Source organism: Rhinolophus sinicus, linkage group LG18 (genome assembly GCF_036562045.2).
Source record: "Rhinolophus sinicus isolate RSC01 linkage group LG18, ASM3656204v1, whole genome shotgun sequence".
Classification (NCBI taxonomy): Eukaryota; Metazoa; Chordata; class Mammalia; order Chiroptera; family Rhinolophidae; genus Rhinolophus; species Rhinolophus sinicus.
In genome coordinates, this window is record NC_133767.1 from 16,081,861 (window position 1) to 16,109,737 (window position 27,877).

The 27,877-nt window shown below is 47.9% G+C and overlaps 1 protein-coding gene across 3 annotated transcripts in view; it reads right to left on the bottom strand.

The window, feature by feature from the left end:
- Window positions 1-27,861, bottom strand: part of RAB11FIP3 (RAB11 family interacting protein 3) — a 71,728-nt gene extending 43,867 nt beyond the window's left edge. For 2 of the 3 annotated variants that reach the window (XM_074322930.1, XM_074322929.1), the window contains exon 1: window positions 26,720-27,440. In XM_074322930.1, coding sequence (XP_074179031.1) covers window positions 26,720-27,331 — 612 coding nt within the window. In that variant the 5' untranslated portion in view covers window positions 27,332-27,440. Of the gene's footprint in view, window positions 1-26,719 lie in introns of all 3 variants that reach the window. The other variant, XM_019756180.2, reaches the window with a different exon arrangement.
- Between the last annotated feature and the right edge of the window lie 16 nt (window positions 27,862-27,877).

Genomic DNA, 27,877 nt, shown 5'->3' on the forward strand with positions numbered 1-27,877 from the left:
AAAGTAGAATACACGTTCCTTTCAAGCAATATTTACCACGTCAGACTATATTCTGGACCATAAAACAAATTTCAATAGACTTAAAAGGATTCGAGTCAGTATCAATAGCCTCTAGGGAAATGGAAATTAAAGCGATAACAAGGTACACATCTATTTACATAGCTAAAATTAAAAGGACGGGCCATAACGGAGAAACTGGAATTCTCATACACGGCTGCTGCGAATGTAGAATTACACAACCACTTTGGAAAACTGTTTGGAAATTCCTTAAAGAGTTAACTATGTACCTAAGATAAGACCCAGTCATTTCATTCCTAGGTTTTCACCCACAGGAATGAGAGCCTGTGTCCATAGGAAGACTTGGACAGGAAGGGTCATAGAAACTTTATTTATGAATGGCCAAAAAAATGGACACCACCCAAATGTCCATCAACATAAGAATGCATAAACAAACTGGGGTGTTGGGGGCAGGGAGTAGCCATGGTGACGATAAACAAAATGTTCCCAGGGGCTCCCTTAACTATTCATAAACTTGACACCAGATGTGCAGGGTGGGCAGGAGCAGGTAGGGAGAAAAGAAACTCAACAGCCTGAGGACAGATCGTAGCTGAATGTCCGTATCTGAATGTCCATATCTGAATGTCCGTACTGAGGGCAGCAGCCGGCCCACCTCATGGCACCTGCGCTTGTCTCTAAGAGCACCTGTAAAGCACCTCAACAAACATACAACGGGTTCTCCCTGCTCTTTCTGAGAAGTCTCCTTCGCTGTCCTGAGCTGCAGCCACCTGAAGGGACCCACGCGGCCCGCGCCATCCAGTTCTCAGGTGCAGACAGCCCCACCCGGCTTTGCTCCGGCAGGTGGGTGTTCTGGGTCCAACACTCAAGATGTCATTGCCAACTTTCCTTACTTAGATTTTAGGGAGAAGCAGAAACTAAGTCATTTAATAAGTCTAGAAAAGACTAAATGTCACATAACGTGCAAAGTGTATAAACAGGAGACAGGAAGGATATATACATTCTGTTTTTTACTGACACTTTTGGAAAGAAGCCTGGAGCATTTTAAATAGTCAGAGCTGTGATTTTCAGTTTACGTTTAAGGTTGTGGTTTCTTCTGGGGCGGGGGGTTGGGTGGGGAGGTAAGCAGGGAAAAGGGGTAGACGAGGCTAAGACCACATCTGTAGCATGTTATTTCTTAAGAGTAGGTATGCACTTGAGTGGGAGATTTTGCTTGTTGGTTCGTGTTAATGGAGATAACGGAAGGATTCTTAGGAATGTAGGGATGGTTGTCTGCTACATAGTGACAGACTTCATTCATAGAAAACCTGCAAAAGCTGAGCACTCACCAGAGTGGCACTGTTTTGAGTTCTTAGATCAGGGGAAAAAGAAGGAGGAAGAGGAGGACGGAGGAGGCGGGGAGAAGGGAAGGAAGAGGAAGAGCCACAATTTTGTTCTCAGGACCTGTGAAAGCCAGACACAAATGATAGATGACTCAAGCCTCTTACAAAGCAGTGGTGATTTTCTATCTGTAACTGTCCAGAGAGCAGCCGAATAGGAAAGAGCTTCCTGTGTATTACATTTCCTAAGCCTGCCAGAAAGTGTCACACTAGGAAAGTGTCACACTACGGCTCCAGGACCTGGGACAGCGCCAGAGATTTTTTTATTTTTTTATTTTTAACCCCTAATAGGTCTGCTTCGCACCAACTACTCTGGCAAATAACTTTTTCGGGGGTTATGCTTGGCAATTTATGCTTAAAGACCCTGTTCCAAGATTTCTCTAGATGAGGAGAAACATTTAATTTTTTAAAAACAGGCCAGCATGTGGCCACAAAAGAAAGGCCTGCTGTCTCCCTAGACATCTTAAAACCCCTGTAGAATTACTGGGTTCTGCTGGGGGAAAAATTGACTTCATTCAAGTAAATCTAATGTTTACTTTCTGGGCAACTTAAAAGGCAAGGTATGTTTATTTCCAAACCTAAAACTTGGAAAGAAGACAGTAACGTAAGAGTTTTCTAACACCGAATGTGCTCGTTGGGAGCTCAGTTTTCCTGCTTGAGGTACAAGAATAGCTTCTTACATCAGCTGTGATGATGAACTGATTTAACTGCCCCTGGTTTAGGGGGTAGGTAGGGCTTAGAAAATTCTAGAATAAAAGCATAATGCCGGTCTTACATGGAAAAGCCATTCCACATGTCCCGCAAGAGGCATGGGTCACATTCTGGAATCCAATTTGGTCTTTCAGAAATGGGTGTGGCCGTGTCACTGAGCTGTGTCCTCGCTTGCTGGCAGCAGCCTGCTCAGCGCCCAGCTGTAACCAGAGCCTGGCTAGTTCTCGTTGCTGTGCTTTGGACACGGACGTGGGTTGTCTCCAGCACCAGAAGCTGCTCTCTCCCTGTATCTGTCATCACTGGGATTTTGGCAGGTTGCTGCTCTCCAACCAGTCCGGCACCCACTCTGTTTGAAGAGCCCTTGGTGCAGGCGGTGTGGGCAGCAGAGAAGCTGGGTCTGGAAACGTTCTGACTGTCCACGTCACCTCTGTTAACAGGTTTACGGAGATGTAATTTGTATACCACACAATTCACCCATTTAAAGGATATAATTCAGTGGGGTTTTTTAGTATATTCACAGAGCTGTCTCTATGTTATTTTAAAGACAACAAAATCTTAAAATGCATAGGAGAATACTTGGGAAAATAGTCACCTGGACACATTCAAGTTTTACGCAAACATGCTGAGGAAATGAAACAATTTATAGAAGTTACCAAAGAACACATTCAACACTTATGTAACCACATTAATTAGAGGAAACAGTGGCACCTCGGGAAGCAGAAATCCCTCCTGCTCGTTCCTGAAATTTAGGTCTGGTGTTGGGGAGAGTCAGGGGTGCCAGATGAGGGACGGCGAGCAGGCCGTAGGCAGGGGCACTCCTGGCCCCGCAGCCCCGTCCAAGGGGCTATGACAGTGTTCCCTGGGGAACATTATTGCCCTGGGGCTCTTCTCTGGAATGTCAACCAACTGGATCAAGGACTGTTCAGCTCCAGACTCGCTCCAAGCTGCATGAAAGCAGGGTGCCTTCCAGCCTATCCCAGCCACCTCTGCACATTCCATACGGGGAGACCACCTGACGACCCCCGAGAGTAAGTAAAGGAGGGGAAAAACACAAACTGAAAAGCTATCAAATACAGGCACATAGACCAAACACTCACAATGCTGTGAGGCCTGGAACCCGACAGCAGCTCCGGCCCTTCTCACCCACCCCACCCGGCTTGGAGAAGCCCTTCTTTCTGCTCTTTAGTTCTGGGTGGTTTAGGGGGTCACTGCCTCCATGCCTAAGTAATATGCTCCTGGCGCTATTTTCTTGGCTTTTCAAATTTATACGTTGCCTTTTGGCCTCTGAGGGTAGAAAATGAGAAGCCAGCACTCTCCCCGCCCCCTCCCAAGTTTGGCTAGGCCTGCTGCGGTGTTTCCATCATCGACGACGTAAATATGTTGCACTGCTGAACCGTTTAAACGACAGCACTGCCTTTCTTATGTCATTTCCCCTGACTTCTCAGTGCCTTTGCCTTGTGTTGCCTGAATTTCTGCGTGTCTATTGCTCTGACACCCCTGCAGGACTACGCGCCTCCTTCAGACCATCCCACAGCCTTGGGCCCTGCGGCCCCGCCTCCCAGCTGGCCGCCTGCCTCCTCCTTGCTTGGGGCTCCCTGCTGAGAAAGCTGCGGGGCGATGGGGTCTGAGGCACTGCACTCCTCCCTCCTCTGATAGGGGCCTGGGTGCGTGGGGACAGGTTGGAAACGAGCCCCATGGCTTCGGGAAGGCCACTGCCCCAGCCCCAGCTCACTCCTGCTGGTGCCTTAGAATCTGCTGCCACCCTGTCCTGATGCTGTTTGTGGATGGGGCCTGTTTCCATCTCCAGAAGCTGCTGGGAACCTCCCTCCATCAGCAGGATTCCCTGTGTTTTGAGGGGTCCTTTCTCCTCGCTGTTCTGAGCACAGGAAGAGACCTTTCAAATGGAGACACAGGATTCCCATGTGGCCCCCTCCTGTCCCGCTCCCAGCACGGCTGTGAGGCGCTCTGCCTCGTTAGTCTCACATTTCCTTATCATTTACCTGCTATTCTCGCTGCCTTGTAAAGAACTTTGTGGGATATATTCTTGACTTGATCATCCAACCCTTCGACTGGGCGCCTTTTTCTCATTTTTAATTTCTGAGGGAGCTTCCTAGTTCTCTGAATGCGACGTCTTCTTTAATCCGACAATATAAACCAAGTTGTATTTTCCAAGTTTCCTTCTGTTCTCTGCACTGACTGTTGTTCCCTTCAAGTGCTTTCTGCTTTTTCTTTTGTGGTTTTGGTTTTGGTCTCTCCCTTCCTTGTGGGGGGCTTTCCTCAAGTATCTGAGGTCCCTGACTGTCCCTTTCTACTTAAAAGTGGTCCCTAAAAAAAGCTGATGAAAAGCCAGGATTGCTCGTTAACTGGGGGCTATAGGTGCCCTGGCAAAGTGACCTGGCTCCTGTGCGGTCAGCTGTCCCAGGACTGGACACTGCGGGGGCAGGATCCCGAGAAGGCGGGGGAATATGACGGGACAGGCGAGCATGGCCAGTGTGACATGCCAGTCGCTGTCCCTACAGTGACTGCAACAGACAGCTGGCCGCACAGAAGTAAGCTGTTGTGCTGGGAGAGGGCCACGTGGCTGGCCCTGGGGGCCACCGCACTCCACCCACCCGCAGAACACAGGAGTCTCAGCCCTACAAGCACAAGGAACTGAATGCTTTCCCTGGCGCCTGTAGCTCCCACCTGGGTTATCTGAAGGCACAAATGCACAAACAGCCCGGAGACTTCATTATGTGGTTTAAAACTCCAGATCACTCTGCGTTAAAAAGCTTTGTCACCTGGACACATTCAAGTTTTACGCAAACATGCTAAGGAAATGAAACAATTTATAGACATTACCAAAGAACACATTCAACACTTATGTAACCACATTAATTAGAGGAAACAGTGGCACCTCGGGAAGCAGAAATCCCTCCTGCTCATTCCTAAAATTCAGGTCTGGTGTTGGGGAGAGTCAGGGGCGCCAGATGAGGGACGGCGAGCAGGCCGTAGGTATATGAACTGGTCATCGCACGCCAACGTGCTCACCACGGTATCTTCTGAAGGCCACGTCCAGACACCGGGCCCGGCGGCAGGGCTCCCATCTGCACGTGTGCCGAGGTCCCCGCCCACTGCACGCCCGCCCAGGTGAGCGGTACCAAGGGCCACTCTGGGAGGAGAGCCTGCCAGGGCTCACTCTTTAAGTCCTTCTGAAGGAGCCATCCTCTTCCAAGAAGAGCCAACTCTGCAGAATCATCCCGAGACAAAGCAAACCTTGACACCCCTGGCCGAGGGGTGCCGGTGTTTGCCTTCCCTTAGACAACCAACATCTGACGTGGGCCAGAGAGGCCGAGGCAACGGCTAAGGAAACGCAGAGATGAAAGGGCCAAGGAGCATCCTCTCCTGCACGTGCAGGATTGCCAGGAAGACCAAATTTCCCACCCCAATATCATTAGGACACCATTCCCCCAACCGGCATGCTGCACCCGGGTCTCTGCGCCTACAGCAGCCCCTATCCCTGCTGCCCCACCCCTGCTCACAGGGCTTCTACCCAGGCCTCAGGACTCACCCCAAGAACCCCATGCCTGGTAGACAACTCGACGCACACGTCCTCCTGTTCCACTTGCTCATGTGCCTCCCAGGCAAGGACCAGGCCTATCCCATCCACCCCGGGAGCCCGTCCGTACCCGGCCCAGGTGGCACAAAACACACCTGACGAACACACAGCTGGGAAGGCACGGGTGAGTGTGAGGAGAAGACAGGCTCTATGCTGAGGCCCCTGCAAGTCTTCTGGCAGAAAGTTTCTCCCCACAGGGGGACCCAGGATAGGAGCCCACAGTCACCTGGACTTGGGCCTCTGGTTACCAACCTGAGTGGGGACGACGCCCCGCAGCTCTCGTTCCCCAACACGGAGCAGATGAGGTCATTCCTGCGCTGTCTGCGGTTTGCTTTTGGTTTTGTTCTTTTGAGAGTTGGTTTAAATCTAAAAGTGACAGTTCCTAGATTAGGATAATACCTAGAACCCAATCTAGAGAGGACTGGAAAATTCTAGAAGCTCTAAAATGCTGAGCATTAAACCTTGGCGTATCAGACCACCACTGCTGAATAAAGTTAACTGTAGAACTAACCTAATGTCTATGATTGCCATAATTTTTTAAAATTATCAAGAGATCATTCAGGGGGGCAGTATATTGGGAGAGGCGGGTTGACATTTTGCGGGGGGTGAAATGTCTGGCTATTGCATTGTTTTGTGCACCTGAAACTAATTTTTAAAAAAATTTTGAATCTAAAACAAAAAGAGAGAGAGCTCATTCAACAGTAGAGAAAACTCTTAAATCAGTACAAATGAAAATTTTTCAGGCTCTCATTCTGTCCAACACCATCCTGTTTTTCTCTACCTTCATCTTCTGCACTGTTGCTCTTTAAAAGCAGAATGTTAAACCAAAATACAGACAGAATTTATTGTATAGAAACTCAAACCATTTTTAGCGCTCCACAAGATTTTAGGGGCTGTCTGAGCCAACCCCCATGTCACAGGTTAAGAAATGGAGGCCTTTGGCCGGGTAACACGCTATGACACAGAAGATACACACGCACAAAAATTTACTCACTAACACATATACAAGAATTTCAGCTCAAATATACTCACAAGACAAAAGACAAATTACAGCTACAATGATACACTATTTTTCCTGTATCAGATTGACAATACTTTTCTAGAGGGCGATTTGGTAACAAAAAACTTTTTAAAATACTTTAAAATCTATCATCTGTTCCCCCTGCAATTCCATTTTAATTTAAGGAAATAATAAAGATTGTGTAGGAAGATTCAGCTCCAAGGAAGCTCATAACGGTAGAAAAGTGAAAGCTTAAAATACCAAAGACAGAGGATTAATCAAATGAATTCTAGCTCATTCATTCATATGATGGAAAACTAGCCATAAAAAGTGTTGTAGGGCGGCCAAGTGGCTCAGTCAGTTAGAGCACGAGCTCTGAACAATAGTTGCCGGTTCGATTCCCACATGGGCCAGTGAGCTGTGCCCTCCACAACTAGACTGAAAACAACAAGCTGCCGCTGAGCTTCCAGAGGGGCGGCCGGATGGCTCAGTTGGTTCGAGTGCAAGGTCTCAACAACAAGGTTGCTGGTTCAATTCCCGCATGGGATTGTGGGCTGCGTCCCCTGCAACTAAAGATTGAAAACGGCAACTGGACTTGGAGCTGAGCTGCGCCCTCCACAACTAGATTGAAGGTCAACGACTTGGAGCTGATGGGCCCTGGAGAAACACACTGTTCCCCAATATTCCCCAATTGAAAAATAAAAAAATGTTGTAGAAGGAGAGATACTGACATTGAGAGAAGCTGACAATATATTGATTTAAAGTAGGTTAAAACTGTAAATTAATTATGACTCTGGTTTATCTTACATGAACAATAATTTAAAAGTCTAGAAGGTTAACTGATTCTGAGTAGTGAATACACATTGCAATATACAATGTATTACAGAAATGTACCCTTGAAAGCTAAATAATTTTACTAACCAAAGTCACCCCAATAAATTTAATAAAAATTAATTTTTAAAAAGTCTAGAAGGTTGAAAAGATTATCATAATGCTGGATGGGATTGTTGTGTTCTCATTTTTTGCATGTTTTTATTTAAATGTGAATTAGCTGCCTTTTTTTTCTTCTTTTTTTTTTTAAGGTTCTAGTTAATCGCTTTAAGGGCAATTCCAACCAACGAGAACAGGTTCTTGATTCGAGCATTACATGTGCTATGATTCCTCCCACTAGAAAGTTCTGGGTGTAAAAGAAAAGGCCCAATGTTCTCTTAAGTGCTCACTAGGCCTCACTAACCGGTACTTCTGAAATGCATGATAAGGTAGGCTCCTTGGGACCGGGGTGGGGGGGAGTTGGGAGGCTTAAAAATAAAATCACCCAGAGGAAAGTGTGCAGGTGGCTTTTCTCTGTGCTGGGCTGTGTTCCGGAGGCACTCTCTCCTGCTCTGCGCTGTCTCACGCTAGGTGTTTGGATGTTTTCCTGGATTTCTGCTTCTGGAGCAGCTCTCAGTGATAGTGAAGTGGAAGATGAATTGTTTTCCTGTGTTGTCAAGCTTTTCTCTCACGGGGAGGCCTTGTTTGATGAGCTGCCCAAAAGCACAGAGATGGTGTCTGGCACCTGCGCTTGGGTTTCAAGGGCAGGCAGCGCCCAGGAGACTCTCTGTGGACCTTTCTCTCCTCACCAGCCACAGGGAATCACATTGATAAGAATGGATTTTCTCACAAAGGGGCTTTGTTTTTCCTGCAGCCAAAAAAAAAGAAACAATCAGCCTTGTTTTTCCTGGATTTTAGTAAAGCAAACCAACCCACCCAATGCTGGAATGAAAAGGACCTTTGTAAACAAGTAAGGGAAGAAGACCTCTTGGCGAGAGAGGGGGGTGGAGGAAGGCGAGAGAGGGCGGAGCAAACGCTTGCGGAGGTAACTGCTCCTCCTGGTCTCTCCTTACTCTCCGGAGAGTCACACCTGACAGGAAAGACTATCCACCTGTCCCCTTTGTGTATAAAGAGCCAACTGAGGAAGCAGCCGGGTGGAACCTGAGCTGCTGCCCACAGACGCTCACTCACAGGCGCCGCCTGCCCTTGAAACCCAAGCGCAGATGCGAAACACCATCTCTGCGCTTTGGGGCAGCTCTGCAGCCCCCAAGAGAAAAGCATGACAACCCAGAAAAACAATTGCTCTTCTGGACTATCACTCACAGTGGCTCCAGCAGCAGAAATGCATGAAAACATCCCAAGGCCAGAGGAGACAGCGACTCCGGAACACAGCCCAGCCTTCTCCCACGCTTTGCAAAGACCCACAGCCTCCATGAGAATCATCGCAGGCTCCAGAATGAATGAGAAAAAAATACACTTTGTTTCAAAGCATGTGCCACCACACCCATCCTGTCACCCTAATTTCTCCTTGAGTACCCTTCACACTAACGAGGCCTAGGGGAGGCGGGGATGGGGAGAGCAGGACCCAGCAAGGGCACCTCCACAGTGACACCCGCACAGGAAACGAGGGCCCAAGCACAACTTCTCTGCCTGACCACAAAACCAAGTTGAAGTTCACGGATTACTTAAAAAGGCGACAAAGGCTCGCCCAGGCTAGCAAAAGGCCCCACCAATCCCCTGTACACAGCTCGGGGGCTTTTCCTCAAGAAGGCAGCATGCCAAAGTGGAAACAATAGGCCTTTGGCTGACAGTTCCAGGTTCAAATTCAGTCTCTCCTGCCAACTGTCCTCCAGGTGTTCTCAGCGCTGTTCTCAGAGCTGCTCTGTAAACAAGCCTCCTGGGCGAAGGTGACAGGCGTCACACACCTCACAGTCCAAGACTCACAAGAGAGAGGCACCCAACACCTACGCCAAGTTCACGGCTCCCATGTGCTTGAGGACAAAGGTTTTCTTTCACAGCGAAGTTCTCTGAGAGCGCATGGGACCCCCAGCAGAGGCTTCCTGCTCCCTTCCTCAGCAGACATGTGCTGGCAATCCTGCGTGCGGCCAGGACCAAGATGCTCTGCGTCGGAGCAGAACGCTGCCCGGGAACTTGTGAGCAACGCAGATTCTCAGGCCCCACCCAGAATTTGCTAGAAACAAAACCTGTTGACGAGACCCAGCACTGAGTTTTAAAAAGCCTTCCAGGTAATCTGCGGCCTCTGGAGCTTGAGAATCTCAGATGTGGAACGGTTAGGGTTAGGGTTAGGGTTAGGATTGGGGTCAGGGTTAGGGCTGGGGTTAGGATTGGGGTCAGGGTGAGGGGGAGGCGCAGTGCAAAGATCTCAGTTAAATGTGTATCTCCAACTACCACCCCCTGACTCCCCCGAGACACCCACTAGCAGGAATAGGAACCCCACTTCAAAAAGCAGTGTCCTGTAAGGAACCTCGTATTTCACAGGTTATTAATGTGAACCTGGATTTTTCCTTCTTTAAATAAACAAGTCAAAAAAATAAAAAAAATAAAAATAAATAAACAAGTCAAAAGTAGATGCCTGACTATCAGTCACTCAAACAACGGTATTACGTGATAAGAGGAAAGGGGCCTGGACACGGGGACACAGAGTGTGTTTGCTGAACAGAGGGACAGAGCGCGCAGAACCACGTGCTGCAGCCCGGCGGGTGGTGGCACTGACGGCGAGGTCCCACCCCCCATTAGGGTTCGCGTCCATGAAATCAACGAGTAGCAGAAACTACAGAGCACCCGGCACACGGGATTATTGTATTACTATTACAGGATACTTCAAATACCTCATTTATTTTTATCACTTGTCTATATTTGGGCCTTTCAATTAATCAGCAGCACTTTACTGGGGGGCGGACACGGAGAGAGGGTACATTTATCCCAAGTGAGAACACACCCCCACTGTTAAAAGTGACTGGGGAAGATTTTGGGTCCTGTCTATGCATTTCTGGAACACTTGTTTGTCTTCTGAACAGTGGACAAACATGACTTTAGTTATCAGGAAGAGCAAAGGCTGAAGAAAAATGCACCCACACTGATCTTCCTCCATTCTCAAGGAGGCTGGCTGAGGAAGAAGACGGGGGGTGTGGACAGAGGTCCTGCTTCACCTCTCAGCTCGCCAGCTGTGCCACCCGGGGACAGACACAAGGGAGCCTGCTGCCCCCTCCGTAGATGGCATGTCCGGTGTGGCTGGTCGCAAGCACTGACATACCCAGACCCGGCACACAGCATTTTCAGAAATCACTCTCTCCTCCCTTAAAGGATAAAAGAAGTTTTACAGTGCCTTTTGACCGTCTTTGTGAAGACGCTCCATCTCAGACCTTCTGAGAGACAACAGGCAGGACACTGCCAGCAAAGCAAAGGGATCTCTTCCAGCAAAGAGAAGATTCTTTAGGAAATTAAGATGCCAGCCAGGACTAAGGAGAGTTATGCCATGCTCGGGGAAGAGCGGGGAAGAGGCAGGAGAAAGAAGCCATCCTGATCCAACCTCACCCTATACTTCTGGTTTTCACAGAAAGCAGTTTCATCTCCAATGTGGTATCGAAAGTTCTTTACGCCCCTTAGTAAATCTTCAGTAAAAAGAAAGGGAACACAGCAACCTTACGGTCCAGAAACATTTTAAACACTTTCTAATTTCTGAAACTATCTACAAGTTCACCACGTCATGTAACGTATATTAATAACATAAGAATATATAACACAGTCAGGTAAATGTAACGTGTTTCCCCAGCATGCCTATACTTAGGAAATGAGAAGACAATACTCACACTTACAGAAATGGGAACGGGGGAGTCCTAGGAGGTAGAATTGACGCTTTTCACGTAATAAAAATTAAATAGAAATCAACCAAAGGGAAAAATAGGGTCTGGTCTGCTGAAAGGGTCCTAGTAACCACACATGGCAAAAACACCCACACAAAAACCACACAAAAACCCAGAGCCTCACGTTAAAAGGGACAAAAACATTATTTGACCTGCCCTAATTTCAGATAGCCGCAAACCATTAACTCCTGGAAGCAGGAAATGTGTTTCCTGATTTGTTTTTGCAACTCCCCTAAGAAGCCAGCACCCAGCTTCGTACACAGTGGGCAACACTGGCACATGGTTTCGGATGAACCCACATCACCCCAGGGCCAAGTTCCTGAGCCACAAGCCACACACACGCACGCAGTTATTTTAAGCCCCCCTGGAACATCCCCGAGGGGAACTAACGCCCAGAGAACACGGCTTTGCATGGGGGAGCCCTCAGTCACGCTGACTCTTCCGCCTTACAGAGCGCTCCCCCCGTGTCAGGAAGGCTTGAAACCTGCCGGATGTGGTTCTCACCTGTGAACCGGGTACTGCCAAGGTCCTCGTTTAGAGAGAGGCTGAGAGCAGGTGCGCACCCTGCCAGAGCCCTCAGCCCTTCCTACACTAACCACCACCCACTGTCCCTCAGCCTCCCCTCCTCAGCCTCCTTTTCCACCTCCAACCTCTACTCTGCGTCCTCTGCCTCCCGCTGACCCTCACTAGTGTTTCCAGAGCTTTCTATCGGTGACTGGCTGAACACCATTGTTCACTGCTGGCTGGTCACCAACACTATTCCCCCGTTTCCTTGCTTGGCAGACCCCAGTCCTGTCCAGGTCTTCCTTCCTTCCTTCATTCAATTCATCAAACACCCAGGAGTGCTACTACCCCGCGGCCCACCGCACACTCGTGGTGGTGGGTGGGAATGGAGACCTGAAGACCGAGAGGACAAATGGGAGAAGAAGTAAATATGGCGTTTGCTAGACAATGGTAAGTGCTAAGGAGAAGAGGCAAGTGGGGAAGGGGTGTTGGAGGCAAGGGAGGCCCCGCAGGGAAGGCTGCCTGCAGGCCAGGGAGTGACCCTGACCGGTTTAACCGGTGTCTGACCAGTGGTGTAACCGGTAGTTCCCACGCTCCAGCGTCAGTGCTGCACTCCTAACAAGCCCCCAGACAGTGCTGCGCCGCTGATGGCCCAGGGACCCCACTTCGGGGAGCTCTCCTCAAGCCAGCCTGCAGGGACAGGCCTGGGAAGCGTGTGAGCAAACACGGCCAACAGAGGGGCGGGGGTCCAGGGACCTTGGGAGGGCTGTAGGACAGGGGCTCAGAGAGACCCAGGGAGAAGGTCCTCCTTCTGCCTCAGGGTGCTGAGAGCCACAGCCACAGCCACGAAGACCGTGAGCCACTCGCTGAGCGGCACAGTCAGGGCCGGATCTTAAGGACACTGTCCAGTTGTCTCCCCCCCCCCAGGCTTGTCCAGTGGGAGACCGCGCACGTTCTTAATTCTTGGAGCCACTTCCAGTTCAGCTTTCTGGTACATTCTGCTGGAGTCCTAACTACTGAACTGTCAGACGGTATCTCCAGCGCAGACCTCTTCTCTGAGCTCCAGGCCCAGAGGGCTCTGGACAGACCATGGACATGTCCCCATGGCCTCCTCCCCTGCCCCCACCCACCCAGGCTCAGGACTAAGCCAGGCCCAGGCCCTCCCACCCGTGCACACCCATTCAGCCATGGGGTAGCGTCATGACCGCCCGCAGGGCCCCCAGCCCCCTCTCTGTTCCATCTCCTCCAAGGACCACCTCGTCCAAGCAGCTGCCAGCTCTGCACTGGCTTCCTGACGGTCTCCGCCATCCACTCCTGTCCTCTCCACACTGAGCCACGTTTTGGAAAAATAAACCTTACTGCCTGTCCTTCTCTACATAAACTCTTGAATGGCTTCCATCCGCTCTGGGACGAAAGCCCCAGCGCAGCGCTGTGCGGCCCGGCCACGGCCTCTCCAGCCTCACTGGTCGGCCTTCTCAGTGCCCTCTCCCCTGCCCCTCAGGCACCTCCACCTGCAACGCTCTTTCCTCTCCCACCCTCTGCCTTACTACTTCTGTTCAGCCTTAAAACATCTGTTCAAAAGTTACCTCAAAAAGGAAAAGGAAAAAAAAAAGTGATTTTCCCAACGAGGCCAGGTTCCCTGTTACACAACTGCAAGCCCCTGCTTTTTCCTCATTCATATCAGCTTGTCCTTACTGGTGACTCCCTATTTAATATAATATCTTGAGGAAGGGCAGGAAGTGGGACAATCTCGCTTCTCACAATGTCCCCAGCACCTACTACACTGCCTGGCACGCGGAAGATGCTCAAGGAACAGCGTCACGCTCACTGGCTGAGCGAATGGAAGAGAAGAGCTGGAAACCAAGCCCAGGTCTGTCTGGCTCCAAAGCCCCAAAGCCATCATGCTGTTTCCTTGAATGTTACATTAGCATCCGTTTTACGGATGGAAATACAGCCCTTATATAACTAGGTGTGGGGACAGAGCCCCAGAGAGCAGTTTCCAGGCTCTCGGCCTCACGTGGAAAGGTGCTGGCTCGGGTATAAATGGCCATCAGCTGTAACCAGTTAGCCATTAGCCACTGATACAACTGCCGTGGCTACACTAGGGGCTTGGTTGGTTGACAGAGAAGCAGACGGCACATTGCGGATGGTGTGGCTCCTGCTTCCTGTGTCTCGCCCCAGCGGCCAGCGAGAATACAGTGGTATGAACCCCCATCCATGGCTCCGTTGGGTTCCTTTTTGGCCTCGCCATGTCCTGCGTTCTTATGCGGGGAGCGGGACCAGACTCCCCGCATGACACAAAGCACAAAAGAACACAACTTCCAGCAACCCTGGCCAGAATGCCACCTAAAGGACTCGTTAGGCACAACCACTCCTCAGACACCCAGGGGCCAGTGCCTCCAGCACCCAGACACAGGGTCATCGGCGTCCCCGCGACAGCACTGCCCAGGCCGGGCTCTGGCAGCCCAGGCAGGGGAGGCAGACGCAGGCAGCGCAGCCCGCAGCTGCTCAGCTTACAGCTTCAGGGATTGTATTTTAGAGCCAGTAACAGGAAGCTCGTGCTAAAACAGATGAGGTATTTCCAGAAGCTCAGCCAAACACTTCTGCCTGCTCCCTTTATTACCTACTTTGCGTGCCACAGAAAAGCTCTGAAACGCTAAGAAAGCCTAACTAAACCTCTTCCAAATACCTCCAGCTCCAAAGCCCAAGACAATATCCTCAATGATCCCAGCACAAAAACTTGGTCCTACCAGGAGAAGCTGGTACGTGAAAAGTAACCTGTATGGCTGGGGGTATAGTGGCATGACTCCTAGTAGAGAAGAACTGGACAAAATAAATGCCTAGCAACCATGGTACATCAACATAATGAATTATTCCGGGGTGACAAAAACCTAAGTTCAAGTACGTGGACTTTGTCAAAATATGAAAACTTTCACACACAAAATAGAAGATGAGCGAGTCTAACCCACATGGTTTGTTGACACAGATTTCCTGCAGATTACATTTGGGGGAGAACAGAAAGGGGCAGCAGGTCTGTGTCTCTCCCTGCCACCCCCCTGCAGATTCCTAAGCCTGTTCTGATAGATACATGGATGGGTGTCGAGGGGGGCCGGAGCTTCAACAGAGTTAAATGGGGTGAACACACGAGTTTCTCTCCACTCCCTCCTGAAAGTCTACGGGAAAACTGCAGCTCCAGGGGAGGGGCCTCAACGTTCCGGAAGATGCACAGAGACGGACAAGTGGGGACTCAGAGCAAAGAACACATACGACATGGACGGGCCACAGAGGGGATGCCGGATGACCCAGCAAAGCCCAGGAAGCAGAACGGGCAGCGGGTGTCGTACCTGAAAAGAAAAGCCTGGCTGGATGTCTGACATGGAACCTCAGGCAGAAAGGCCGACTCAGGAGAGGCAACGAGAGGTGCCCCCACAGCAGGACACTGGGCCCAGAGGAGGGAGAGGTGAGCCCCTGCTGAGAACGGGAGCCGGTCCACGAGCAAGTCCAAGAGGACGTGCTGAACGACAGATACCCGTGGACAAGCTAAAGAGAACTGCTGATGAGGCCGAAGAAAACTAAACAAGTGAAAACATAATGTGATCACTAACTCCAGGAGAAGCAAAAGGCTGTATGTTGCATTAAAGAGGAAATGTAATCACAGCGAACTAAACGGGTCAGCGTGAAAAATAACTACAATCAAAATAAGATAAACACACAGAATGTCTATTTAGCCAAGATTAATTATATTTAAAGAATGGAGAAGGATTAATTATATTTAAAGAATGGAGAAGACGGAGGGAAATATGTGGGTATACCTTCCAGAAGAGAAAGTCAACAGAAACTATCTAAAACCGGCGGGGCGGGGGGGAGAGAAACACTAGAAGGAAACAGCCAGGAGTCTGGGGGTGGGCGGTAAGGAGAGAGCAGCTACTTTTTGTTATACAACGTGCAGTACACTATTTGGCTTTTTAAACTATACACATGATAACAATTAAAATTAAACCGAAATGTACAATTAAAATATGTACAAAGGAAAGCACAGCAAGCTGAGGCTAGAGGGTAGCAGGGACGTGTCAGAAAGAAGGGGCCCAGGTGTGTAGAGTTCCCAGTGTGAGTCCGAGCGTTTCATTTGTGCTTTTCTACTAGACAGAAAGAAGTGAGGGCAGAAGGCAGCCTTTCTGAGGGGCCGGCTGAGTGGGCCCCGAGTAAACATTTATGAAATTAATGTCGGAAATAATGCAGCCAGACTGAGGAAAAGACGATAAATACAACTGGGGGTGGGGTCTTTAAAGAGATGCAAACATTTTCAAAACTCTCTAGAAAAGTGGCTCTCTAAGCGAGATCCCAGGATAATGGCAGCAGCAAACCAGGAACTGGTTAGAAATACATTTCTTATCAGGGCCACTCAAGCCAGATAAATCAGACAGTCTTGGGGGGGAGAGGGGGCTGCAGTCAATTTGGACAGGACCTCCAGGTGATTCTGGATGTCCAGGGTAAGCATGGGGGATCACGTGACAACTGGGACAGTTCAGTAGTGTAGGACAGCCATTGTCAACAAGTGGTCCAGGGATCTTGGGGACACTGGTGTCCTGGAGGGGGAGGGCTCTCCCTAAACTGCCTTTTGAGGGAGTCTGTATGTTGGGGAAGATATTCACACCCCTTGGGGAGCGCCACCCCTTGAACAGAGAAGAACATGTTTCCATCACACCGCTAGTGTAAGAGGAGTGTGACTTTCCCACAGAGGGGGGTCATTTCACACCCTGTGTACTCCATGAACCAACAAATGCTAGACTGGGTGTCGAGTTAGTAAGATGTAAAACTTGTGTGTGTATGTGTCACATTCCTCTACTTGTTTGGGAACAAAGGAGTTTTTGTTTGTTTTTGTTGGTTGTTTTTAAGGTTAATAAAAGCCACACAATCTAACACACAGTGCAGGTTATTATCAATGAACCCATACTGTAGTTTTCCTTTTTATTTTGAAATATGTTGAACCCACTGTCAAGTTCAAAGAATAATACAAGCAACGCCGATATATCCTCCCCCTAGATTCACCAGTGATGGCCTTCCACATTTTATTTATGTCTCCTTCTACACACACACGCACCTTTTTGTATGGAACTACTAAAAGTGAGCTACAGACATCGTGACCGCTCCTGAAATCCTTCCAGCATATATTTCCTAGGAACAAGGACCGCCCTCCTATTATGACACCACTGAAACACCCAAGAAATTTAACACTGATCTTATCAAATATTCTGTCTGTATTCAAATTTCCCAATAATGGCCTTTACAGTTTTGTTTTGTTTTCACTTAATCCAGGACCCAATCAAGAAGCTGGCATTAGTCCTTACCATTCTTTAGTCTTCTTCAGTCTAGAAGGGTTCCAACCCTTTTTAGGCCACTGATATTTTGAAGCGTCTGGGAAGCTGTCATGTAGAATGCCCTACCGTCTGGGAATCAGGTTAAACATTTTTGGAAAGAATGTGGTCCCTCCTACTACATCCCATCCGGGATACATAATCGGTCCATTATAGGGGAGTCTGCGTTTGAGCACCTCGTCCAGGTAGAGCCTGCCAGATTTCTCCAATCCAGGGAGATCTTTTCCCTTTGTAATGAATCACCTGTGGAATGACACTTTAGACTGTGTGAGTCTCCTTCCCCACCCCCATCCCTTGCAAATGTTTACACGATGTTTTCGATGACCACTGATGAGCCTTGCCTGACTCAATTCCTACCTTGGTAAACAGTGATTACCTGTACCTTTCACTCACTCCTCCTTTTAACCGGCATTTGTCTATAAGGAGCCCAAACACTCTCTTTGGAGACATTATCACTATGACTGATTGCTACCCACGATACGCCATGAACTTTTTAAGTTCAGTGTATCCTTTATCATCATCATTCTTTTTGATGCTTGAAATATCTCAGATTTGCCCAGTGGGAACCCATTCGAGCTGCTTTTTTTTTTTTTTCCTGACATGTCCCCATCAATTTTTGAACACTTCCTTGCTTTCAGGTACAAGGTAATCCAGGCTCATATTGAATTTTGCCTGCCCAGAATCTGGAATAAGTCATTTCTCCAAAGATCCCTGGTTCCTTTAGTGGGAAATGATATTTGGCAACCAAGTTCTGGAGGCTACGTGTACACTCATCGCTAGTGGGGTGTTACTACCCCCAGACCCTCTCAGAAGACAGAGCTAGGAATTTTTTTAAATCACGTATTCATACTGATACCTCTAACTTAAATCCCAAAATGACAGGGTTCTTTCCCACCTTTTCCGTACCATATTTTTATCTCCTTACTCTGGTTCTCTAATGAGTGTACTTACTCATTTGCTCTACCCTAAAATACACCCAAAGTAATTTCAGAATTACTACTGTTCATCTATCAACAACAAACCTACTTTGTAGTATGTTTCTTTGTCGCTCTTTTTTCTTCTTCTTTTGAATATATCCCACTAAAGGTATAGAGTGTTGTGTTCATGTGACTTGAATTGTTCTTTCCTATGTGGTTATGTTATTAATCCAATATACTTCTCGGTTCATTTGTTTCTATTTGAATTCAATTTTAGGTTTTTCTCTATTGTTGCTTTAATTTTGTTTTTTGAGTACGTCAATATTTGCAGGGTTCAAAAGTCAAAATTATATAAAAAAGCATACTCAGATTTGTTTCATTCAAATTCATACCTACTTGTTCTTCCTATGTTTCTTTTTGCAGGAAGCAAATATATACATATTCTTATTTCCTCTTCTTTATTTTGCATTCTTTCTTTTCCTTTTTTTCCCTCCTTAAAGTCAGATCCTGCTGGCCCAGGCCTACCCTAGAGCCTGTGAATACGGAAACCTCAGCTGCATTGAGGATCTGACCACCTGGCCAGGGGATAAGAGTGAAGAGAAGAAGCCTGATCTGGGGTCGTGAGGTGTCAATTCCTCTTCCTCTGAGCTGATGTCCATCACTTAGGGTTTTGGGCCCCAGATCCCTCATCTTTTTTTAATTGTAGTGAATTAACCATTTTTAAGTATACAGTTGTGTGGCATTAGTACATTCACATTGTTGTACAACCATCACGCTTATCCATCTCCGGGATTTTTTTTCATCTTCCCAAACTCCCCACTTGCCCTTCCCCAGGCAACCACCATTCTACTTCTGTCTGTGTAATTTGACGATGCTGAGAGCCTCCTATAAGAGGAATCATACGATGCCCGTTCTTTCTTACCACATATCACGTATATTGATGTGTACTTTCCTTTTCACTCAGTAAATCTCGGAAACCACTCCGTACCAGTTCATAAGAATCTTCCTCTTTTATTTTTGCAGCTGCACAGTTCTGTGGATGTACCTCGTTCGTTCATCCTGGATGGCCATGGAGGTTGCGCCCATGTTTTACATCACAGATAATGCTGTAATGAATGACCTTGATGGTCTGTAGTTAAGGAGGTCCATCCTAGAAATGGGACTGTCAGCTCACAGGGTAAATGCAGACACCGACCCGGCCAAATTCCCCTCGATGGGGGTCGTAGCATTTTGCATTCTCACCAACACTGAGATCGTGCCTGTTTCCCAAGAGCCTCACCAACAGAATGTGTTCAAGGTTTTAGACTTTTGCCAACATGAGTGGGAAATGCTATCTCAGTGATTTTAATTTGTATTTCTCTGATCATGAGCATCTATCTTTGTTACCTAGCAAAGGCTCGCTGCACTGCCTGATGTGCCTAGAAGCCAATACTACGGCCCCAACTTTTGAGAAAAGAAAAGGTTTTATTTGCGACTCGACTGGCATGACAGGAGGCAAGGTGCAAATCTACCTACTTCGATCAAGGGTTCGAGGTGGGATTTTAAGGGGTTTCAGGACAGGATCTTCCTGGACAATGGACCCTTCACTTCCAAAAGGGTTCTGACATTCAGGTTCCAGTCAAGTTCCGGTCTTTTGGTTCCGTGGTGGGGAGTAACTAAGGGTTCACAAGTACTACTCGTAAGTGGTGTATCCAAGGTTTTTGTTTTGTTTTTTGTATCCAAGGTTTAAACTTTGGTTCTGGGTCTTGTTAGAAACAGGACAGGACCAGTGTGAGCGGGTTCTGCGGTTACATTTTTTCATACATTTAAGGGCCATTTGTATATTTTTCTGTGGACTGTCTCCATATCTTTCGTCCATTTTTCTATCAGGTTTTGGTCTTCTTCCCCTCTGACTTTTAAGAGCTTTTATATCAGCCTTGTATCTGTGACTCACATTTTTTTTAAATCTTGTTCAAGAACATACTGATTAAGCTGGCTATGCCCTCCCACACTTCTAGATGAAAATCTGAGGTGGCTCCACTGACAGACACCAGACGACCAGGGATCAGACAGCACGCACAGCCCATAAACGTTAAGAGCGCTCGGAGCAGAACCAGGAAGCCGACCAACCTGTGCTCAGTTCTCTCCCGCAGCTCACAGCCTTCTAACCATCCCTCAACTGTATTTCAAGTGAGAAAAATATTCTCACTGGCTGAAGTTTTTAAAAGGTACTTTCCTCGGCTTTCAAAGGAAATTCTCATCTCTCCAATCAACGTGGATGTTCACTTATTTTTATTATGGCTCAAGCAACCTATTAGTTAAAATTTAAGTTACTATTTAACTTTTAAAAATCTGATTCATCAGCTCATTGGGGGGGCACCTTAAGTCTAAAAACAAAGTTTATGAAACACCCCTGGATTGCTGATGACAGGGAAATGCTAGCACGTTGTTCTGTTTACTGACCCAATGACATTCGGCAATGAAGGTCTTTACGACACTGAACAGTTCTTATCGGAACAGACAAACCACCTATAAACAGACTTAGCCAACAAGTACCACCTCATTCATAACCTGAGTTTTAGGCTTTAAACTGGTTCAACTTGCTTAAAGCGAAATCAGAACAAACTATGTGGAATGAAAAAGAACGACGACTCACAAAAGCCTCTGACCTCAACAACACTAAGGCGTTCCCAATACCATGGAGCCCGAACTCCAAACAGGGACATAAACAGGCAGTTTGTACCCTTGTTGACGACAGCAGGTCTACTTCCCTGTGGGCACAGAAGGCTCTAAAACTTTTGTAAAAGTTTTTACAAAATTATCCAACAACAACAACAAAAAGATTATTTAATAAACTAGAATTCCGGGAGCTGAGTATCCGAAATCCTTCTGCAGACATAGGTCTTTAGAAAAATAGCTAGAATTTCAAGGAAATAGCTAGGAATAGCTGGGATTTTAGAAATAGCTAATGTTTCAAGTTATCAGCATAGAGACGCTGTGTGCAAAAGGGCTTAAAATAATACACAGTGACAGCGCCTCCTCTGTTTACAGCTAACAATGCTAAAATGTTCCTTGGCCCTTCAGTTTATCTCATATTTAGAACATCCATCCTCGACACCATGTCTCTGCAAAAACAGGGCTCCAGCGCCCGGTCGGGCCTGCGTTGTTGGCCCAAGGCCTTGCGAGAGGCTTAGGCAAGGAGGCAGGACACCTGTGTCAGCGGCAGAGCCAGGACCCTGGCTCAATGTTAGCTCCGGTTTTGAAACTTAAGAAAACCAAAATAACACAAGTTGTAACCGGAGTCACACCACCTTGCCTGAAACAAGCATGAAGTATTTGGACAGAAAAATAAAACTGTACCTACTGGAAAAATTCCTTTTCCTCCCTTACGCCGATACTGAATCCATTCATCCTTAGCCACTAGCCTCAGAAAACTTGAAAATTACAGGGCAGTCAGTGCAACTGATCAGGAAGTTCTCAGAGTTACTTATGTTAGATATTGATGAGAAAGCATAACGCCCACCTGGAAGCCAGCCTTCAAGAATTACAGGTATTTTCTAATATACATTTATCCAAATTGCAATAAAAATTAATAGTCCGTCTTCAATAAGTATCAGAACATGTTCCATAAAGTTCTTTAATTTCCTAGAAAATCTGAGCTTCTTTAGATGTATTTTGTCTATTGATCTAAAAGCTTCACTGAGTCAAAGTAAAATATGTACAAATTTTATCTTTAGGGTTTATTTACATTTTTTATTTCTAAACGTTGTAATAAAATCTATTATTGAATTTCTCTTTCTACTGTTTGAAATTTGTAACACGTATGTACAGGCACTACTTTTCAAAATTATTTTAAAAAAACCACACAGGAAATTTGGCCAATACCTCAAATAAAACCAAACCCCATTCCCACCACACACCCTCTCCTACAAATACAACTCCCCAACACACACACACACACACACACACACACACACACACACACACACAATAATTGTTAATATTTCCCTTAAGACGTTTTTCCACATAATTTTTACATAGTTATAATCGTGGTACATGTATACATACAATCAATTTAGCATACCGCTCTCTTCACTTATATCAGAAACACTAATCTAAATTATATTGGAGACTTTGTAATTATCATTTTTAAGGCCACATAATAGTCTTCAGTGGATGCCTAACCCTTTGTCTGATATTTCAATTGTAACTAATATTTAGACCCTATTTTCAGAATTTAAACAAAATTAGTGTTTGGAAGGGAAGCAACCCATGAGCTTGGTTCCCTTTATAACTGTGTCTGTGTAGTCTATGTGGAATTAAGTTTTTCCTATATGTCAGACCCTACACTGGAATAATCCCTAATAATTCTGAATCTTCCTGGGGGCAAGTAAACTTTAGGTTTCCCTTCAAGTATACACCTGATATGAGATCTTCGATTTCAAAAAACAGGTCGAAGGGCAGGTTCAAAACAACAGACCTGGGAATTATACCATTTTTTTGTACAATGAAGTATTTATTATATATGTATTTTAATTTATATATTATATACTTAAGTAGTTATCTGTATGGTGGGATTATACTGATTCTTATTTTTCTTATTTTGCTTACTGGTATTATTTACTTTCATTTTTTTAAACAATGAACATCTATAAAAATAATTTAGCTTCTGCCCAATATGATCTCAATTGTGTACTTCTATACACAGTCCTGGGTGTATGTGTCTGTGTGTGTACGTACAAAAACATCTTAGAAGGAAATGCACTGAAATGCTAATGGTATTTTTCTCAGGATAGTGGGATTTTCGGTCATGTTTTGTTTTATATTTAATATCACTCTGCATTTCCCTTTTTTTTAAATAAGCATTTTACTGTTACAATATGAAAAGGGCATTTTTTAAGACTAACAAAATTGCTTGTGATCCAAACACATAAAGGAACGTCATCTGCCTTTTAGCAATCCATCCCACATACAGACCCAGAGGTGTACACACACACCCCAGAAGCTCCCACATGCACCTGCTCTCTCTCACATGTTCATTTCCTCTCACACACCAGCTTCCACATGACCTGCTCTAACATGTACTCTTTCTCTCTCAGTCACACACACAGACATACTCACACACACTCAAATTCAAGGCTAGGGTAGAAACTTGAAAGGACACTGAAGCCACTAAAAGGTACGGCCAAATGTCCCCAGGAACTTCGAACTCCCACTAGCAGAGTTGCAGGAATGAACAGCAGGGAGACCTTCTGCGCGTCAACACTCCCTTCAGCAGCCTACTTACACAGGTTCGGCACTGAAGAGGACAGAAAATGCCTACAAGGTTACTGAAGGGCATTCAGGGCTTCCTTGTGGAGGGTTCTCTGCAAAGGATCAGGGACTAGCAAAATGGAAATGCTTTCGTGAGTGTCATAATAGCATATGAAGATAATCTTTCCAAGTAATTCCTTTGGAAAATAAAACCAAAAGAAACCAATCCTTTCTCACAAGACTCTGAGCATGTATTTTACAATTTCTGGTTGACAGTGAGTGAGTAGCAACTGCATTTTGCATCAGTCCTCTCAGGATGAAGGGGTCATATCAATGAGGAATCTTCAGACCTGGTCAAAGCTGTTAAAAATAACCGATTCCAAGTTCACAACTAGTGCCTGGGCACATCTGAAAGCCCCACTGCAGTCCTCGTTCTCCTTTCCTCTCCTGATTGCTCCTAACACTGGGTTATATTACACCACACCTGATCTATCACCAGATGATGTAATGAGATCCAAACACACCCTGACATTGCTGAAGAAAGAGGGACACAAAAGCCATCTGTATTATAAATGGCAGCTGCTTCTATTAAAAATTCAGATACAGCACTTAAATAATTTAAAATGCTTCCTTCATAAACAGATTACATAAAAGACACTGAACATGCTACCTTTGAAAATTTCACAATAACCAAGATAACCGAGTTGCTATTATCAAGAACAGTAATGTGACCAGCTTAAGAGTCTCATTCACTCAACATTTTGAAATCTCAAGGTGGAAAGTACAAAAACTTAATGGTCTTTACTGCAGTTATTCCGCTTATCTGAACTGTTTCTAGGGTTTTTAAAGAATCATGAATGTTTTAAAAAGGATTCTTATCTTTTAGAGATATACACTGAAATATTTATGGATGCAATGATATGTCAGGTATATGCTTCACAAATAATCTGGGGGCGGGGAGTTTACAAATGAGCTAAGCTTGCTGAAACTGAGCAATGGCTGCGGGGTGGAGAGGGGAACCATAGACTATTCTCTCTACTTTTGTATAGGTTGAAGATTTTCCATGTAAGTTTAAAACTATTCATCGTGAGGTGGAAGTCTTCACTTTTCTCTAAACTACTTCATTATCAGAGAATATTTCTTTGCTTTGTTTTGCTCCTCTATAATATAGTATTCTGACAATGAACTTGGAAAAAACAAGCCTGAGTCATAATAAAGAATAGCAACGCTTACACAGACACAAAAGTCAACCTTTCATTACCCTGTAACTTATCTGCTCCAAAACAGGAGCTTGCCTCTACCTTTTCAGGAAGCTCACTCAAGTCTGGGTACTTAGATCCACTCTGACATTGCTTCTTCCGGAGCAGTCTGGGAGAGCAGATGGAAGGGACAATGCCACAGATCGCCCTACACTGGCCCATCCCCACCAAACCCAGAGTCATCCGGGCCTCACCACCAAACTTAAAATTCCCCCAGGAGCTATCAAAGAATTTTGACTCATTTCCACTTCGTGATTACAAGAAAGCTCAGCCCCAGATAGCGACCCAAAGTTTTTCCCACTGTGAGTAACCAGGGCAGTCACAACAAAAGGTGTCTCTCTAATGAAAAGGATTGTATGGAAGTCAGTAAGATGACACGTTGTGGGAATATTTTGAACCACGAAATCTAAGAAGCTGAGAGCCATCTAAAGGTGAGGAGCCAACAGACCTAGTTCTAGTCCCTGTTCTAGCACCGACAATTCAGGGGGGCCTTGGGAAAGTTATTGAATCTTTCTGGGCTCCCAGTTTCTTCCCTATAAAGTGGAATGAAGCCTGCTTGCCTTCTACCACCTCAGAGAAAGGCAGTGACGATCCAGGGAAAACATAAATGAGAACAAATGCGGTACTTTCTTAATATCCTTGGTGTAATGAGAAGACGGGTTTTGGAGAGAAAACGTCACACGCAAAAAAAAACACAAAAAAACAACCAAGGATGACCAAGATGCATCAAAAGAATCTGAACCAGCAATCATGCTAACCATACAGGAAATGATAGCTTTTATCTCTCTGCCCATTAGACTAGGAGATGGGAGACCCATCCTGAGCCGTCTTCCAACCCAGGGCTAAACACAACCATTAGGCTGATGCTCACAGGCGCGTGAACATCTTCCTGGGTTGAAAATTCAACAAGGAGGCCTGACCCAGAAGGACCCAGTTCTTTACACGGACAGCTCAAGGGACTCCGTGAATACTCGGGGGTGGGGGGACAGGAATCCCTTAAAAAGGTTCTTAATGTTGTAACTGATGCCTTTAATAGCAGAGTGTCAATTTCACCTCTTTTCTTAAAGATCTCTTGGCTTAAACATGCATATGTACTTGAACACCCACATCACAGATGTGTGCATGTGTGAGAAGTCAATAAAATACCACAACTAGATCAGCATTTTAGGGATTTCCTACAAAACGCTTAAAAGGGAACCCCAGCAATCTATCTGATGTCTACCGAGCTATTAGCAGAAGGCAAGCAGGCTTCATTCCACTACATAGCCTTGTGTTGTTGTCTTCACCTAAACTTTCAAAAGTGCGGAGATAGAGAGGGGAGGGCTGGAACTGGAGCCCCCCCCTCAGAGCCACTGCTCCGTGGGACCCCGGCCACACCGCACTTGCGTGTTCCGTGGTTGCCTCTGCCTCTCATCTTCCCTACCAGGAGTGCAGGTGGCCTGATGGAGTTCTGCTCGAGTTTGTATTCGCCACGGCTCATCTCTCCCTCTGGGGCACATTCCCTTCCTCACTGCACAGAAGGTACCGAAGTGAAAATTTTAAGCGTTCACTGTCTCGCAAGCACTAAAAGATGAGTCTACAGAGAACATATGCCAGAAAAGTCATTAGCATGACCTTACGCGGCCAAGCACAGCCTGGCGCTTGCGGACTGAAGGAGTGAATTAGTTCAGCCAAGCCAGATCTGTCCCCCAGTGGAAGGACCCGCTGGGCACTTCTCCATTCGGGGGGCACCTTCTATCAGGCAGCGTGGGGGGACCTGTCCCCACGCCAGAAACTCCCCTCGGTTTAGGAATGATCAGCTCGCGTGGCGCGGGAGAGCGGGGTCGGGGGTCACATGGAAAGAAACTGACGCCCTAGACTAGAAGGTCTTCAAAGAAGGAAGAGGCGCTTTGGTGCAATTCAACCAGAGGCGAGGACAGAAGTGAACAAAAAGGCGGCGCGGGGCTGCTGGTCTTCACCGCGCCTTCCCCGACCAGAGCGGGCCGCGTGGGCCCAGGGGAGGCGCGCGTGGGCCCGGGCGCGCTCGCCGAGTTACCTGCTCTGCCCCGTAGACCGTCGCGAACTGGACGAAGTCCTCGATGCGGACGAAGCCGTCGCCGTCCCCGTCCAGGGCATCGAACACGGCTCGGAGGCGGGGGCCGTCCTCCGGACACCCCGCGGGCTCGCTCGTGAAGGGGCAGGTCTGGCTGAAGTCCGAGGGCCGGTCCGCGTCCCCGGGACCCACCTCCAGCGTCAACTCGCCCGCCGCGGGCGAAGGGAAGGAAGGGAAGAAGTCGACGTCGCCCCTCCGGTGGAGGCTGTGGCTGAAATCCTGCGCGTGGAGAGACGGGCTCTCCGGGCAACTTGGGGGGCCATCGTCCTCTGACTCTTTAGTCCAGGGGAAAAGCGGGCCGAGTTCCGGCCGCTGCCGGTCGGGGTCGGGGTCAGGTTCCGAGTCCGGGTAGGCGCCCTGGCCCGGCCGCAGGCAGGAGGCTCCCGGAGCCAGCCAGGCGCTCAGGCCGGCCGCGGGGTCCGGCGGACAGAGCCCCGGGCGCGGGGCGGAGTCGGCAGGCGTAGGGGCGACCCCTGGCCCGTCGGGCCCGCCAGGCTCCGGGTCAGGGCCCGGACCGCCCGCGGGGGAGGCCGGCCGGCCCGGCTCCATCTTCATGGACGCGGCCCCGGCCGCGGCGCGGGCCCGCGAGGCCAGTGGTGCTGCGGGCCGCGCGGGCGGCAGACAAAGGCGCTCAGGGCGCGGCGGCGGGCGCGGGCATCCCCGCGGCGGCGCGGGCGGGCGCGCGCGGGGCGCCCGGGCTGCTCCGGCTGGTGCTCGGGCCCTGCTCCGCCCTCGCCCATCTTGGCGCTGCGCCTCAGCTCCCCTCGGCCCGGCGGCGCGGCGGGCGCGGGCCCATGGCGGCGGGCGCGGGGAGGGCGCAGAGGAGGACGGGCGGCAGCGGGCAGCCGAGGGGGAGCCCAGGGGCCGAGGAGGCGGACGGAGAGGACGCTGAGGAGGCTGAGGAGGCTGAGGAGAGAGGATGAGGCGCCGGAGGTACCCAAGTGAACGCCGCCTCCCTTGCCCCGCCCACCGTCGGGCTGACGTCAGCACGTCACAGCGCCCGCCGGCCCCACCCCTCTCCAGCTTGATATAAAAGGTCGAGCGGAGGTGCTGCGGTTCAGTGTTCCGCGCGCACCGCGGCGGGTCTCGGCCTCTTGGGCG